The sequence below is a fragment of the Cetorhinus maximus genome, chromosome 13, assembly GCF_964194155.1.
Source record: "Cetorhinus maximus chromosome 13, sCetMax3.hap1.1, whole genome shotgun sequence".
In the NCBI taxonomy this organism is placed as follows: Eukaryota; Metazoa; Chordata; class Chondrichthyes; order Lamniformes; family Cetorhinidae; genus Cetorhinus; species Cetorhinus maximus.
In genome coordinates this window covers 7,225,762-7,242,117 of record NC_135891.1, presented here as the reverse complement: position 1 = coordinate 7,242,117, position 16,356 = coordinate 7,225,762, and the positions used below count along the sequence as shown (strand labels likewise).

Below are 16,356 nucleotides of genomic sequence, written 5' to 3'. Positions count from 1 at the left end.
CCCATCTTCCCCATCAGGTTGGCAAGAAAGATTCCATGGCCATCATTTGAAAGAAGAGCAGGGGAATTCTCCCTGGTGTCCTAGCCAATTTTTAAACTTACGCCAAAAAGAGGTTACGTCATTATCGTATTGCTGTTTGTGGGATCTTGCTGTGTGCAAGCCAACTGCCATGTTTCCTACAATACTGACTACCTTCCAAAAGAAGTTCATTGACTGTAAAGAGACGTCCTGAGATCACGGCGCAATACAAGTGCAGTGTTTCTTAACTAATTGAAGAAAAAAAATGATGCGACATCCTTGTGTAAAGATAATGTTTTATTTATACACAATACATCCAGCAATAGAACAAATTAAAACATGAATATGTACAGATCTGAAAATAGCAAAAAAAAAAATCACTTTTTTCTCCATAGACAAACTAATTAGTCAACAGGAAGACAAGTTACAGCTTTTCCACTGGTACTAAGACAGTTTGGAACTTTGGGGGGGGTGGGGGGTTGGTGGGGGGAGGGGGGTGAAAAAGAGTCATTTAATCTAATCTGCTCATTGGAATACTGGCAGGATCAGAAGCAACACAGGTATTTACACAACAGGCGGTTTTACTCCCCTTGAAATCAGAGAGCAATGTTGGGAGGGATGTGAAACTGGCGTGCAACCCCATCCTGCAATTTGGGTTAAAATTGCACCCACAAGATAGGGCACTGGAAGTTACCATGTGGATCACTACAAAGACTAGACCAGTGTGGATTCTGCATGTACAAAAAGGTATTCAGAGTAACAACACTCAAATTGGAGCTTGTGTTGCACCCACCAGTGCCAAACTCACTCATCGGTTAAAACTTCCAAGCACTCCTATCTACTAGCATAGATCATACTTGGAATATAACAGGGAGCAAGAAATGGTGCCTTCTGCCCACAACACCCACCCCCCCAACCCCATAAATATCAAAAGGGAGAGATATCCCAAAATCTCCCAGGCTTGCCCCTCTCCTTCACCCCGCTGTGCTCATGCATCACAAGAGCTTCAAGGATATGTCCTCACAAGCATTGCACAACGGGGATGCAAGAGCTACAATAAACAGGATATCTCGGTTCAAAAGCAGTCCCAACTCACGACCATCCCAACATCTTCAACAAGCAGGTAGTGACATACTGAAACGTGTAGAAAGCTCCTTCCCTTATCCAGACACTTTTTACCCTGCAGTTATTCGAAGCTTAGTTGTGGGCTAAGGAAAGGAGCTTCACTTTTAAGGTCCAGCCTGACAAACGATGCTGGAACCTCTTGCTCCAGTTATATTTTATGACACTTTCTATTTGCGTATAATAGCACCAAGGGCGGTATGCAACTCAACAGCCACTAATTGGCTGCACAAAGGAGTGGAAGCATTGGAGTTTCTTAAAAACCCAATCCCACCCCCACATCAAGCTGCCATTAAGAATGTTGCCATTAGTATTTACACCAATATTAATCCAAAGAATCACAAATTCCTTTTATATATCAAAATATATAGTTTTATTGAAGAACCAAAAAACATTATACTTTTATAAAGTTCTGTACCTGGTGCACTTTTCAAATACTGGAGCCAGTAAGTGAGCACTTTTTGCTAAAAGTTTTCAGAGACAAACTCTGACTAAAGAAAATAACCTTTTAGATTTCAATCCCCTTTACTGAACAGCTGAAGAGGTGGGAATAATGGTTGGACGTTGGGTTTTGGTCACCTACTATATAAATGTTAACTCAACCAAATGAGCCCTCAAAATGGTTTCTTTTTATATAGTAATTGAGGATACTGGCTGCCTCTCCAATGGCCTAGGCCCTAGCAAAGCAACAGATATTGAGGCCTTATTGATAAAAGCTAATGGCTTCAAAGCCATCATCTCCTCTGGCCATCTTGTTATCCATTTGCTAGGTCACTTTGGCAAGTCATCTAATTCAGTTCAAAGGATGTTAACCTCTATTAAAAAAAGAGTCCAGAATTAAAGGGGTACCTTACTCTCTGTAGCAATCACATGTTTAAAGGAGAAGAATTGGGGCTAATTGGTGGAGAATACCCAAAATGTGCAGAGCGAAAAGATGTCAAAAGAAACTACTTAACAAAACTAAAAAAAAGTGCTAAAACTAAACCTTTGACATTACACTTCTGGTTTTGAAAAGCCTGACTGAATTCTCATTCGAGGATTTAAAAAACCCATACTTTCAACCATCTAAGCCCCAGCTCTGCAATTTCCCTCCCTAAACTTCTCTTCCTTTAAGCCTCTCCTTAAAAAAAACATTAACCAAACTCATCAACTTGTCCTTAAAAGCTGCTCTAATGTGGCAGAGTCAATTGTGGTCTGAAAAATGCTTTTGCAAAGCTCTTGTGACAAGTTTGATTACAAAAATATAAAACTGCGTGTTGTTTCGGAAGAAATGTTGTTGTTGTATTTTGGCCTGTCAGCAGAGCTGGTACCACCACACTGTTTAGTGTATTTCTTCTTAGTCTCACATGGATACCAATTCAAAGCTCAGCTTTTCCACCAGAGAGAGAACCAAAGGGAATTTTCTCTTAGTGTTTCTGTATCAATGGCATTGCTATTAAATTATGAAACACATCAAAACCCCTTTTTACATCATAGGATCTACAGCTGCACATGAGAAAACATTCCTTTATTTATAAAACAATTTAATCCATAAATTGCCCTCTCTAATTCTGTCATTTGTACAAACAAAAAAAAATGTGCCAGTATTGAGGCATTGGAAGGTTTAGTTTAGACTAAAGCTTTAGACTAAAACTTCCAACAGTTTTAGTGGCAAAGTCAAGAGAGCTGTATTTAAAAACTTTGATATTTGATGTTTTAAAGAATAAATTAACATTTTAAGAAATCATTCTAATTGTCATGGGATCTTATTCTCAAGAATGCTGACTAAGGAACACATCCAACAGTCGTAGGCCCGTTTACGTCAAGGCCTTAAAAACAGCAAAGCCTGAGGCCTCCACACTACTGCAGTTTATACAGTAGGAAAGAGCGAATTGGATATTCTGATGACTTGTGGGTGAAAATTAGTGTACACACAAGAAATGAGAGGACAATAAACAACAACTTCAAAATAGCCAGGAAGAGGAACTTGAACTGATAAAGGGTTTGACTTTTTGCATGTTTCTTGCACAGAAGGTCTGGAGTTTCCTAGCAACAACATGGGCCTAGGTCAAGCTCGTCACTAATTGGATGAAGATCGGAGAGGTCATAAAATTGCTCAGGATGTAAAAGGGGCACTTTCAGGATTCAGAGTTAAATTAAAAATACATAAAAAGAAACCCGGTTTAAAACAACAACAGTAAAATGTTTTCTATCACTTTCAGAGTGAATGACCCCACATTATCCTGTGATGCACTGACTTCTAAATAGTGACTATTCCAGTATGAAACCCAACTGTGGTACTGTCATATTGTTCACAAAATAAAAATGGCAGAAACGTACATCCTGGAATTAAACATCATTCAACTGAAACATTCAAAATAAATCACACCTTGAAATAAATGAAGAGGCGGCAATTAAAATATTTTATAGATAAATTATTTTTTTTTAAAAAAAAGCATGAAATTTTAGTTAGAACCAGTTCTGCAAAATTCTTTGACAGTGATGTTATAGGAATATAATTTTTTGCTATTAGTATTTGTAATAATCTGTTACTTTAGGTATGTCACCAACCCATTTATAAAAATTCCAATTTATTTGTTCTAAAGGTCAGGGGGAAAACACAAGTAACTAATAGTTTACTGCATGGGGGAAAAACACATGAGCAGTCAAATATTTAAAATTCTTAAAAGAAATGTAGAAATGCAACTGCGGTTCTTATAAAAAAAAAAGGCCGTTGATCAAGTTGCCTATTAGTGTTTAATCCGTGGATTTGTGTGAAAATCCGTGGATTTTCCTGCCTGCCCAGGATTGGCAGTATTGAAAACCAGCTACAATTTCAGGGATTGGAAATGTGAAACCTTTCTTCGCTCCCTCAACAGATCTTGGTAGAGATACTCATCACGGACGATAACAGATGACTTTTTTTTGTCCAGACACATCCATTTGAAAATGCTTTTAATCTGGGTTAGGCAACATATTTTCCAGCACTTAAAAGTGGCCTTTTTTTAATATATATATACACATATACATATATATATATATATATTGATTGGAGGTTTTTAAACTAATTGCAGAATTTGGCTCCACTTTTGTCTTTGTCTTAAGGCGGAAGCTCTTGGAAAGATAAAGTCTGTTGTTCAGAAGCTCAGGCACCCATGAGGCTTACGCATAGAACTCAGTGGTTGGTGCCTTCTTGTAGATGGGTTTTTTGCTCAGGTCGTAGCTGCCTTCGTCCTTCTTCCTCATGCGGTAAACTAGCAGCAGGATGAGAAGGATGGCAAACAGAAGGCCAATAGTACCCCCGACAATCATTGCTGCAAATATAAAGGAGAGTCGGTCAGTGTAGTTTTACATTGGAGGCATGTTCGATGTCACAAAAATCACCACCACCACACAAGTTTACTGTGTTTTATGTAATGGCTTTCACTACCTCAGGGACATGAAATAATGTTCTTTACGCCCAATGAAGCACTTCTTCTGAAGTGTAGCTGCTTTTGTAACAGATGTGACAGCCAACTTTCACACAAAGCTCCCATAAATAGCCAGATGAAAATCAGTTTTTGATGTGGGTTAAGGGATTAAAAATTGGCCAGGATGCCTGAAGAGTCCATCCCCAGCCTTTCAAAATAGCGCCATGGGATCTTCCTGAACCATGAGGGCAGCTGGTGTTTCTCACGTTATCCAAAAGACAGCACCTCAGACAATGAAGCATTTCCTCAGTCTCCCTTGAGTGGGAGTGGGAGGGTGGCGTAATGATAATGTCACTGCACAGGAGTCCAAGCTAATGCTCTGGGACACAGGGGTCAAATCGCACCACGGCAGCTGCCGGAATGAATGCAATTTATAAATCTGGAATATAAAGGGAATCTCAGTAACGGTGACTATGAAACTATTGTTAATTGTCAGAAAAATCTACCTGCTTCACTAACGCCCTTTAGGGAAGGAAATCTGCCGTCCTTACCCGGTCTGGCCTACATGTGACTCCAGATCCTCAGCAATGTGGTTCACTCAAACTGCCTGAGCATTCAGTTCAAGGGCTTGATAGAAAGCCTTGAAGATTATGGAAAGCATTCAATAGGGTAGTGTAGACATTGGGAAGCAGTTTCCAATTGTGGGAAGAGACCAGAACTAGGGGCCATCAACATAAGATAGTCACTAATAAATCCAATAGGGAATTCAGCAGAAACTGAATTAATGGGTTAGAATGCACAACCACAGGGAGTAGTTGAGGTGAATAATATAGATGTATTTAAGGTGAAGCTGGATAAACAAAGGAGGATGAGATGAAGAGCGGCGGGTGAAGAAAAAAAAAAAGCACAGACCGGTTGGTCAGAGTGGCCTGTTACTACAATGTTAACTCTACCAAAGATGGGTTTTGTAGGGAGGGCATAAATATTCTGTACAGATCATTCCTGTATGTGGTGGTTGGATGAGATGTTTGTATCAGCCCCTTGAGGTTGTGTCAGACAGGTACCTGCTAGCATCTCTGTGCTTTCAAAGACACTGCTGCCGTTGTTTGTGCTTGCCATGGCAACCCTGTTGTCAAGGTCTTTCTCTGGTGGGACATTGTTCATCTGCTGCACCTCATTTTTCTTAACAGCGGTATCCACGTCGTTAACTGTTGCCTCATCAACTTCGTCAATTCGGTTGTCAGAATCATCCTAAGCAGAAATGTCAATTCCATTACACTTAGTCCCCTTCTCCCTTTCCCGACCACCATCCCGCCCCCACCAAAATCTTCTCTTTTAATGAGAAGGGAAGCCAAAAATACTGTTTGTTGTGATGGGTGTCAGCTCTTGGTCATAACCCAGGTGATGGGTAATTCAGTACTGCTCCCTTACCAACAGGCATTGCTGGAGGGCCAGTGGGCATTGGGAGCTCTGGTAATACTGGTCACCTCCTTTCTACCATCGCCACCCTCCCTTCCCTTTTTCTGGCACAGAGTCCAATTGTTGCCACTTTAGCTTAGATCAGGGCTCAACTTAGCACAGTTAGTGAATTGATGATAGGATCTTCCAAGGCACTGTGATTCAGCAACATATCTAGGAGCATCATTTAGTCATGGACAGCAAAATATTGCAACAACCCTAATTGTGCTCCTGTCAGGTTGTCCTTTATTGGTGCCAACATACCAAAACTTTGGTTGTTGTAGTGTCAGCTCAATGCAATAGCATTACAGAAATAGTCCAAGGCAGTGGCATTAACTTTGTGTAACACTAGCACAGAGCTGCTGTAGGCGATGGGTCGAATGGCCTCTGTGCAGTAACATTTTATGGTTGGGAAGCTTGTACAAAACCAAAGTCCTAAAGTCAGTGGAGAAATCCCATGAAATTCACTGGTGCTTTGTAAAGTCAACTATTCTCCCAATCACCTATGCTTTTGGGCTCACTTGACTTCATGTATCCTGCGCACTATGAAAATCATATCACCCTAAAGACAGTTAGTAAAGAATGAAGCACATCTCACCTCATCATCGATTGGTTCTGCACGCCCATCTGCAAGTAAAGAATTAACAGGTTAAGCATTGCAACTTGTAAAATCTAGATAAGCAGTATATGAGGCTCAAAGAATATAGTACATCTGAATGATTAGGTATAATAGCAATGCAAATAGCATCAGACTGTCTAGAGTTATGCTTGTACTTCTACTCTAGAGACAAGAGCAAAGATTTAGGCAGTCACACTGATGCAGTTCTGGAGGGAGTACTGGACTGTTGGAAGTGCCCTCTTTCAATTGAGATGCTAACTAGTCTGTCCTCTTCTTCAGGTGGATGTAAAACATCCCATGACAATATTTAAAGTAGAGCAGGGGGTGTCCTGGCCAAAATTTATCCCTCAACCATCACCATAAAAGAGATGATCTGGTCATTGTGGCATTGCTGTTCATGGGAGCTTGCTGTGCATAACTTGGCTCGGTTTCCTGCATCACACTGCAGCCAATGAATACACGAAATGGAGCCGAAGTGTTTTGGGGGGTGTCACAAGATTGTAATAGCTTTATATACCTGCAAGATTTTCCTTTCATTTCGTGCCCAACTGCAGTCAAGAGCCAAGGGCAGAAAGCAGGAGTGGTTGCAGCTAACAGAATTATTTCAGAAATTGCGCTACATGCTTGGTGATGCTACCAGCAAATATGATGGTCATGAATGGATGGAGTCCAATGGACAGTCAAGCGTGTAGTTAAAAACATTGCTGAACACAGACCCACCCAAGGCAAGAAGAGAATTAAACTCCTGCTTCAGCATTAGGTGACGTCAATCTCAAGTGAGCTGTTATGTAGTTTCCACTCAAGATAGTTGGAATTTCCACTGTGTGCCAATGAGGTGCATTTGTAATGGTGGGGGTGGGAAATGTGTCAACAGGTAGACGGGAGTAAAACCCTTGCACTTGTACAGACTTTTACAGGAACTGCGGAAGTTGTAGTCTGGTTCATAGAAGAGCATTGCATTCCCTCGCTGAAACCACTTCCTCTAACACCAGCTGCTCAGCTGCAGGTTATAGCCCCCACGAGAGAGCAGGGGAGAATCGAGATATGAAAATCTTGCAAACTTTCTGAATGTCAGTACTTCAACCACAGGTCAAAATTCCCAGCCCTCAGCACCCTACTAAACCTCCAGTTCTAGCTCTTATATATTAAAAAAAAAAGTGCTCACTGGCATTTATCCATGGACGTTTTTGTTAAAATTCTACATTTAGTTAACAAACATGGAAAAAAAAATATGAAATTTTCCCCAAAAACAAAGATGAGGGAAGGGCACCTGAAGCACTTGATGTTTTTTCCTGTCTGAAGGCAAAAGGAACAAGAGCATCACCCACCCATCGGGAATAACTTTCATCTCAGACCTGTTGCCTTTTCAGGTTCCCTTTCATCTGAAATCAAGTCAGGGAAGGCCAGAGTGACTCCATTCACTTCCTTGACTGACCCGTACGTGACTCCAGGCCAACAAAACGCAGCCGAACCCGAAATAGCTTTGCAAGCATCGTATTTAACGCGGCTGATCCTCAAGGGCAACCAAGGATGGACAATACGCATTGGTCTTGCCAGTGACAGCTAGATGCCATGAATGGTCAACCCAAGCACAGACTGGCCTGGCCACTCAAATAGATTAGATTAAATCAGGCACAGCCTCCTGTAATATGCAAATCCCAGAGTTTGGGTGGGGGTGGGGGGGGCGGGGGGGGGGGGTAATCTGGGCCCCTCTAGAATGATAGATTTATGTGAGCAAACCAAGGATATGGATTTTATGAGGAAAAATAATCATTTTTGGTTTGCTGAAAATCTATTTTTAAATAGCTAGAAGTACACCCACTTTTGAAAAGGCTGAGTGGGCTTGCAAAACAGTTTTTAAATAGAGAGAACACACACACACACACGCCACCAAACCCCCCCCTCCCCAACCACAAGAAAGGAACATCTACATAAATGATTACAGAACACATGCGGTCAACTAAGCTATATAAAAAGCACAATTTATACAATTTTGGCATAAATTGTAAACTGCAAGAGAGCTTAAAAATAGTTCTCAGATTAATTGTAGAATGAGGTTAATTGTTAGCATGTGATAGACCGCGTCTTGCAAATGGCAGATGAGGATTGCAGGAGACTTGCTTATTTCTGAAGTAAGCAGAGATAATTTCATATTACAGCTCCATTAATGTATACAAAGGGCATGGAGTTTCATGATGAGAGATTGATTATGCAAGATGGACTGTTGGGAGAATGCTATCAAAATTCCATTTGCCTTTGGAATGAAGAACAGCTATCCTTTTGAACTCTTGAAGCTCGTAAGGACCTTTACCCCCAAACCAGGTTGGAAAAAGCAACCAACTTGTTACAGATGGATGTGTGCATTGGACCTGTTTTGAGTCCTTAGTGGAACTGCAATGCGTTCGAGACTTGTGATATTAGGAATGGTTAGGTGCTTAAGTTAGCTCATCTGTTTCACCCTGGGACTGAGCACAATCCTATACACTAAGCAAACAGCTGCACACAGAGGGGCAGCGAGAAGCTGTGAATGTCTCGTCTCTTTAAGAAGGGCTGTAGTGATGCAAATAAATGTTCTTCGAACCTTGGAACGGAGTTTGTTAACGCATTGGTCTCTGTTCCTAACAATTAAGCTTTCAGCTCCACTCAAGAGCCCAGAAGCTAAGTTCAGGCGCAAAGTTGTTGGCTTCCCTTGCAGGGGCGGGTGGGGAAGTGAAAAAGAACTTGTCAAGTCGCAATCCACATCGATTAACCTGGATTAGTATAACTACACAACATGAAACAAGATAGTTACCCATATCGTTGTCATCTCCAGAGGCAAAACCAGAGCCATCTTCTAGTTCATCAGGGTGAAGTTTATTTAGTCCATCAAACCCTGAACCCTCCAGGTCATTGAAGTGGTTCCTTTCAGGAAAGGACTCCCTTTGCTAGATCAGGTAGAGAGAGAGGACACTCAGATCAGTACAGAGTATGCAATTCAGGAACCAGACCTTGTGCAGCTTAACCGAATATGTGGTTTAGTTCCCAGACATTTAAACAATATTAATTCATTCTTTTTCATGGTTGGAGAGTGGGAATTTAAGACTTTTCTTTTAATCTACACCACCCCCCCCCACCTTTCCTTCCCAAGGAGGTCAGTCTAGCACAAGCTCCAAATCACATGTTAAACAGAAACAAGCGCTACATTCTTGCTGTTAAAGCAGAAACATTCCAATCAGGCAGTAAACAGGAAACAAGTTATAAATATATACCCTGGTTACTAGTGCAACTGGAGGGGAAGAGACAGATAGATTAATTGTCTTTCTACTCTGCCACATGTAATCTTCCGAATCTTTCCATTTACTTGCCATTATTTTTAAAAAACTTCATTGAAATACGACCAGAACCAGGAAAAAAGTGATTTGATCCGAATATTATGTACCTCTTAACGTCGCACTGTCATCTCATCAAGAGCAACATTCAACTCGCTATAGCAGACAGAACCTGGTTCACAATGGGAAGAGGTTGACTGGAAGATCTGGTTTGGCTCATGTACAAAAGGTGAGGAGTTATGACAAATGTAGAGTTGGGGGCAGTTTGGGAGGGTGGTGGGGCGGATGTACTGACTCCCATTTGTAAACCACTACAGTTTATAAATGAGCTAAGCAACATCAGGCACCTCTGAAGTGGAACTGCAATTGCTGGCCAGTAGAATCATGATCAAACTCTCACCCATAGGGATGAAAAGATCACACCAACTGACTGCTACAATTGGTCTCAGGTTACCAGAAGGGGGAGATCAGCCAGGATTCCCATTCTAGATCAGAACCAAGAGCCCCCTGAGGTAAATTTAGGTAGCAAGCAAAAAAAATCAAGCTGGGACTGACTACACACCAACCAAACATCTGCAGTGACAACCACTGCACATGAGGGACGGCAGGGAACGAGAGAGAAAGACACACCTGGGCCACAACAAGAGCAGTGAACATGCTCTGGAAAGCCTAGAAGTGCAAAAATATGGGGTAGAAGAGATGGCAGATTTAAAATAGATGCGGTACAGAGTTACAGCCCATCAGCCTGACAGCCACACATGTAACATTCCATCAGCAAGTGACAACAAATAGCTTTGAAAAATAAAACTGATGCTTTTCAACGGAGAAAGTTACCACTTGTGCATTCAGACTGGTGCCTTCCCTGCAGATCAAATCTGGTGTCATGTGGGATTTACATTTTTAAAATGATCTAATGTCTCAGCGTGTGCAAGTCAATCCCATGTGACAGGGATTTGATCCTTTTCCAGAACTACTTAAAAGCAACTAGATGCAGCAAAGGGGGTTGGGGCAATTCCAAAAAGGGTTGGATCCAATGTGCTGATGACAGCACTAACATGCAACTGGAATGCAAGATGTTTCCCAGCCAATTAATCCAGGGATACAGTTACCATGGTACATGTCTCCAGTCAATTTCCTTTTCAAACCCGCTTCTCATACATAGAAGATATGGAGGAATCATATCCCAGATCACCATACCTTTTTCAAAATAAAGCTACCAACTGCACAGGTTACCACGGTCACATTACTGCAAGGCCCAACACTTGGTGTTAACAATGATTGGGTTTGAAAGGCTGCTATTTTCACCTCTCCCGCTCCCTCTCAAATGGAAGCCTCGTTCCATAACTTACTGGATATTGAATTCAGATGACCTATGCAAAGTGACAGCCAAGCAATGAGAATAGAACACAAGATCTTGTTGGTGATTTTTGACAGAAAGACTGGCATTTATATAGCGCCTTTCCACAGCCTCAGCACATCACACGGTGCTTTATGGACAATGAAGCATTTTGTGCAGTCACTATTGTAATGTAGTAATAGGGCAGCCAATTTGCACAGAGCAAGGTCCCATAAACAGCAACGCGACGTTGACTACTTCATCTATCTTATTAGGTTGGCTGAGGGATAGCTATTGGCCAGGACACTGGAGAAAACTTCGAGCTACTGCCATGGAATCTTTTACACCAACCTGACGGGGCAGATTGGCCCTTTAATCGCTTTTCCCGAAGGACATCGTCTCAGACAGAACTGCACTGGGTTGTCAGTTGGAGGTTTTGTACATTAGCCTCTGGGATTGGGGCTTGAACCCACAATCTTCTGATGATCAGAGACTGCTACCCAGAACTATGGCTGATAACAACCGATGGGAGTGGATCAGCAGTCACCGATGGGCTGCAGAATCCCTCTTGGATGTATACGAGATAATATGAGCGCATTAATACCAGGGAATTATTATGGAGGAGGGGGAGAGCCAGTGACTACAAGGTTACGTACACAATTTGTTTAGGACATTGAGTCATCGAGTTGCAACATGTCCTTGTTGCAACATGTCCTTCTTAGTTATGAAAATTAACAAACTTGTACAAGTCAAAAATTTCCCTCTCATGCCAAATCCTCTCCCCCTCAAGGCACACCAGGACACAATTTTCACAAGCTCCAGTAACAGACCCAAATGGCACATTGCCCATGCAAGGACAGCGAGAAAGGTCTCTGAACATTGATAAGAAAAGGAAACCCTGGCTGATCACCCATCTCCATAACCTCTGCTTCTTCTGTGGTCAAATCCAAGGCCTTCTAATCTGTGCAGGCCACATTAGAGGATATCTATTTACTCACACAATAAAACCTCAAATCTCTACACGCCACAACCACCCAGCCAGGAGATGACTGCCAAGGCAGTGTCTCATCCTCATATTCAAATCCTTCCATGGCTTATTCCTTCCCTCCCCCTGCTCTACAATCCTGAGAGATCTTTGCACTCCTCCAATCCTGGCCTCTTGTGCTCTTGGCACCCAAGCTTTAGAATTCCCTCCATAAACATTTCTGCCCCCCTCTCCCTCCCCTTTAGCATGTGCACCGTTGATTGACAGTTTGGTTACCTGCCCCAATAGCTCTTTACGTGGCTTCCGATCAAAAATATCAGATGATACTCTTGCAAAGTGCTTTGGGATGTTTTACTGCTTTTTTTTAAAAAAAAAGTGCTATACAAGTTGTTGTTTTATCACAAACTATGATAAAGGGGCTGTTGTATTAGCTGCTCATTAGCACCAGCCAGATTAAGTCAGTCGAAAACACCCTCACACTTTCAGCTGTGTAAACACACAAAACTCCAGTAAATGCCTGGTATTTGAGTGATAAGGCTGAATAAAAACACAAAAACATCATCACAAGAAAGTCATGGCTGGGTGCTCAGAGCGAGTTGTAGCTTGGTCAATGGCCTGCACAGTCAAAAAAGGAACAGTGAAGCAGAGAAACTCCCCAAACACTAAAGCAACAGAGAAAAACAAAAAGATTGAAATGGAAGGTGCGGGTGGTGATGAAAAGTGCATATTTTCTGATTAAAATCAGTGTGACTGGTAACAGCCTTGGCATCTGGCTGGTTGACTGCCAGGATAACTCCTAGCCTGGGGCAGTCACATCCCACATCCACAGCTTTGCACCTTGATCATAGGAAGGGTCACCTAGAGCATATGTGCTGCATGTGTGAGCCACACAAATCTCGGACTTCCATAGCAATTTAAAGCAAAACCTGGAATGGTTTTACATAAGTCAAATTGAAATCTCCCCCCACCCCCGCCTACTTGCTGATCTCCTGTGGCATTGCTTAGTGTGGCTAGGGTATAGACTGTCCCTTTGAGACCACCATTCAGGTACACCCCAGTGGAGAAGTTGCCATGGAGGTCAATTTTTGTGATTAGCAGGATTCAAGGCCCCATTTCTCCTCTCCTCCTAACCTTAGACAGCCAAGGTCTGCTGTAGAGGGCAAGCTACATCACCCAAACAAGCAAATTCGGCACAGGCATCGTGAATTTGGAGCCATCAACAACCTAAATGGACTTGATGGCCAATGTGTTGGGCGAGCAGGTTCAAGAGGCCAAATTCCCTCCTTCCATGTTGTACTATTCAAGACCACGAGCACAAGGTAATTCAAGCCAACACCCAAAGGTCCTAGTAACCACACACAGGACCGCGAATCCTCCTCCATTACTGCCTCTGCAGCTATGAGCTCTCAGACCTCAGTCTTCAACTGATCCCTTCCAAGGCCAAGTAATCACGATGTTTGCAGCTGATGCTGCTACACTCCCTTTTTTGTGCTTTGTGTAAAGTGATCACACTTCCCATTCTCTGCAGCCTAACGATTGCGCCCTTAATGATAAATCTTCCGGTTTAATTAAACACTGCTGTCAAATTCTGTGTAGCACAGTTGAATGATTGCTCCCACATGTAGAAAATGGGGTCATGTTACATGTCTTCACAAAAGCAACTTGCATTCTTTTTTTTTAAAAAAAAGGTTGATTGAAATCAAACAGGTGTCAGATTTGCAAATACTAACACACCACCACCACCAGTTAGCAAGACTGCAGTGTCAGTACTCATACAGTAGCCTCAAGTGGAGAGCCACAGAAATAAATGTCACGGACAACTCTGAAAAATACACTGCTAATCAGACCATTTCTAACTCTAATAAGGTTGGACAGTACAGGAAAAATAGACCATCGTTCCATTTATCCCTTCCGCTTGCAATCTGCAGATTCTGTTTTTTGGAAAAACCCAGATGAAAAGGATTCTGTGGTAGAACCAGACCCCATAGTAACTTCTGAAATGGCAAGCAGACCTGTATGTGAAGAGGACCAATTTTTAGGGTTTGTGGTTGAGGGCGGGGGAGGAAATGATGGGAGAAAGAGAAGAGCAGGGGAGTGGGACTAAATTGGATAGTTCTTTCAAAGAGCTGGCTCAGTCATCATGGGCCAAATGGCCTCTCTTTACCCTGCAAGATTCTATTCTTGGCACATCCAGTTACTAATCCTCCATTTAACCCTATCCCTTACAACTTGCAGTGCAGCATGCCACAGCACAAGTCACAGATCTACAAAGTTTCAATATAAGAAAAACATAACAGTGTCCCCATGAGAATAGTAGTTCTATCACAGAAAGGGGGAAAAATGCCTGGGCTTCTAATCCCTGGTCACCTTGAAAATAGTCACAATATGTAAAAACAGGAACAGGAGTGGGCTATTTCAGCCCCTTCAACCTGTCCCACCGTTCAATTAAATAATGGCAGATCTATGACCCAACTCTACATCGTGGGGGTGCAGGGTTACCATTGACCAGAAACTGAGCTGGACCCAACAGCACTGTGGGTATACCTGCACCACATGGACTGCAGCTCACCACCACCTTCAAGGGAAATTACAAACAAATATATGAATTAGCAGGAGTAGGCCCCTCGAGCCTGCTGTGCCATTCAATAAGATCACGGCTGATTTGATTGTAACCTCAGCCCCACATTCCTGCCTACCCCCAAAAAAACCTTTCACCTTCTTGTTAATCAAGTATCTATCTAGCCCTGCCTTAAAAATATTCAAACTCTGCTTCCACCACCTTTAAAAGGAGTGTTCCAAAGACTCAAACCTCAAAAAGAATTCTCCTCATCTTGGTCTCAAATGAGTGACCCCTAGTTCTAGATTCACCCACAATTACATTGGGCAATAATGCTCATCTAGCCAGGGACACCCACATCTTGAGTGAATTTTAAAAAGCTCCCCACTTTTGCCCCATATCCCTTAATATCTCAGGTTTAAAATTGACCCAACACCAATTGTCCTTTGGAGGAAGAATGTTCCAAACTTCTACCATCCTTTTTCATGTAAAGACAACTCTGAATCTGACTTATTTTTAAGTTTCTAGTTCTAGATTCCACAAGCGAAAACAATTCTTTCCTCCACTTTAATATCTCAAACTTCGAGCAAATCAACCTTTAATCTAATATTCCAGGGAATGTGACCCTAGGTCAAGGTTAAGCGGAAGCATTTGGCTGTTAATGTCAATAAAAACAAAAATTTAAACACTATTTATGTTCTAGATCCTAACTCATTGCAGTGTGATTTCCAGTTGATAATCTCATTTCTTTCTAGTGAACAGGTGATATGAACAGAGCATTTTCAACTATAAAGAAAGTCTGGTGGATGTCATGCTCGAGTTGCTGCATTTCCAAAGGAAATGTGAAGGGGGTCTCTGAAAAGTCATTGGTGTCAACTTTAGGCTTAACAAGAAAGTCTTAATTCTCAATGAAGTTCGGGATTTACAGCAATTAAATTAGTGGCCTTTTGCCAAGTTGAACACAATACCATGTTAGCAACGGATTATGGTGACCATTGCATTTCCTCTCATGTAAAGAGCCATTTCTGTGGGAGCAATCTCATTTGATCTCCACAAATATCTAACTAACCTTCTGGATTTGATTAAAGTTCACTCATTATTCCGCCTAATTAAAAAGCTCCGATCAGTTGAAGGAACACACACACACACACACACACACACACACACACACATTATTCCAGGTTGGAATGGAAATTCCGAACTTGCTTCCACCTATACTTGAAGGATGCAGCACTTCCCAGCCAAGCAACTCAAGCCTTGCCACAAAGGCCAATCTTACGGACTTCTCACTCGCTATCAATGCATGGGTCGTTCTGTTGCAACAAGGAAAGAGAGAGAGAGATAATGACCCAATACTCAGCAACTTTCCAAACCACTCCCAGTTTTATTTTGTTTGCTGCAATGTTAAAGAGGGGTGGATACCACACTGGGTCCTTTGACAATACCAAGGGAGTAGAAATACACCAATAATTAGGGTATTTTTAACTTCATCTGAAAACAAGCTAAGCATACGGGGAGTGACTTCACTATTCTCAGTTTCAATATTGATCACGCAACGATCTCT

At 42.0% G+C, this 16,356-nt stretch overlaps 1 protein-coding gene across 1 annotated transcript in view; it reads right to left on the bottom strand.

The window, feature by feature from the left end:
- Window positions 1-297: 297 nt before the first annotated feature.
- The window catches only part of sdc4 (syndecan 4), a 30,492-nt gene continuing 14,433 nt past the window's right edge, over window positions 298-16,356 (bottom strand). Inside the window, exons 2-5 of the mRNA XM_078554864.1 lie at window positions 9,398-9,530; window positions 6,586-6,614; window positions 5,594-5,780; window positions 298-4,433 (exon numbers count right to left, since the gene is read on the bottom strand). Coding sequence (XP_078410990.1) covers window positions 4,282-4,433; window positions 5,594-5,780; window positions 6,586-6,614; window positions 9,398-9,530 — 501 coding nt within the window. The 3' untranslated portion in view covers window positions 298-4,281. The remainder of the gene's footprint in view (window positions 4,434-5,593; window positions 5,781-6,585; window positions 6,615-9,397; window positions 9,531-16,356) is intronic.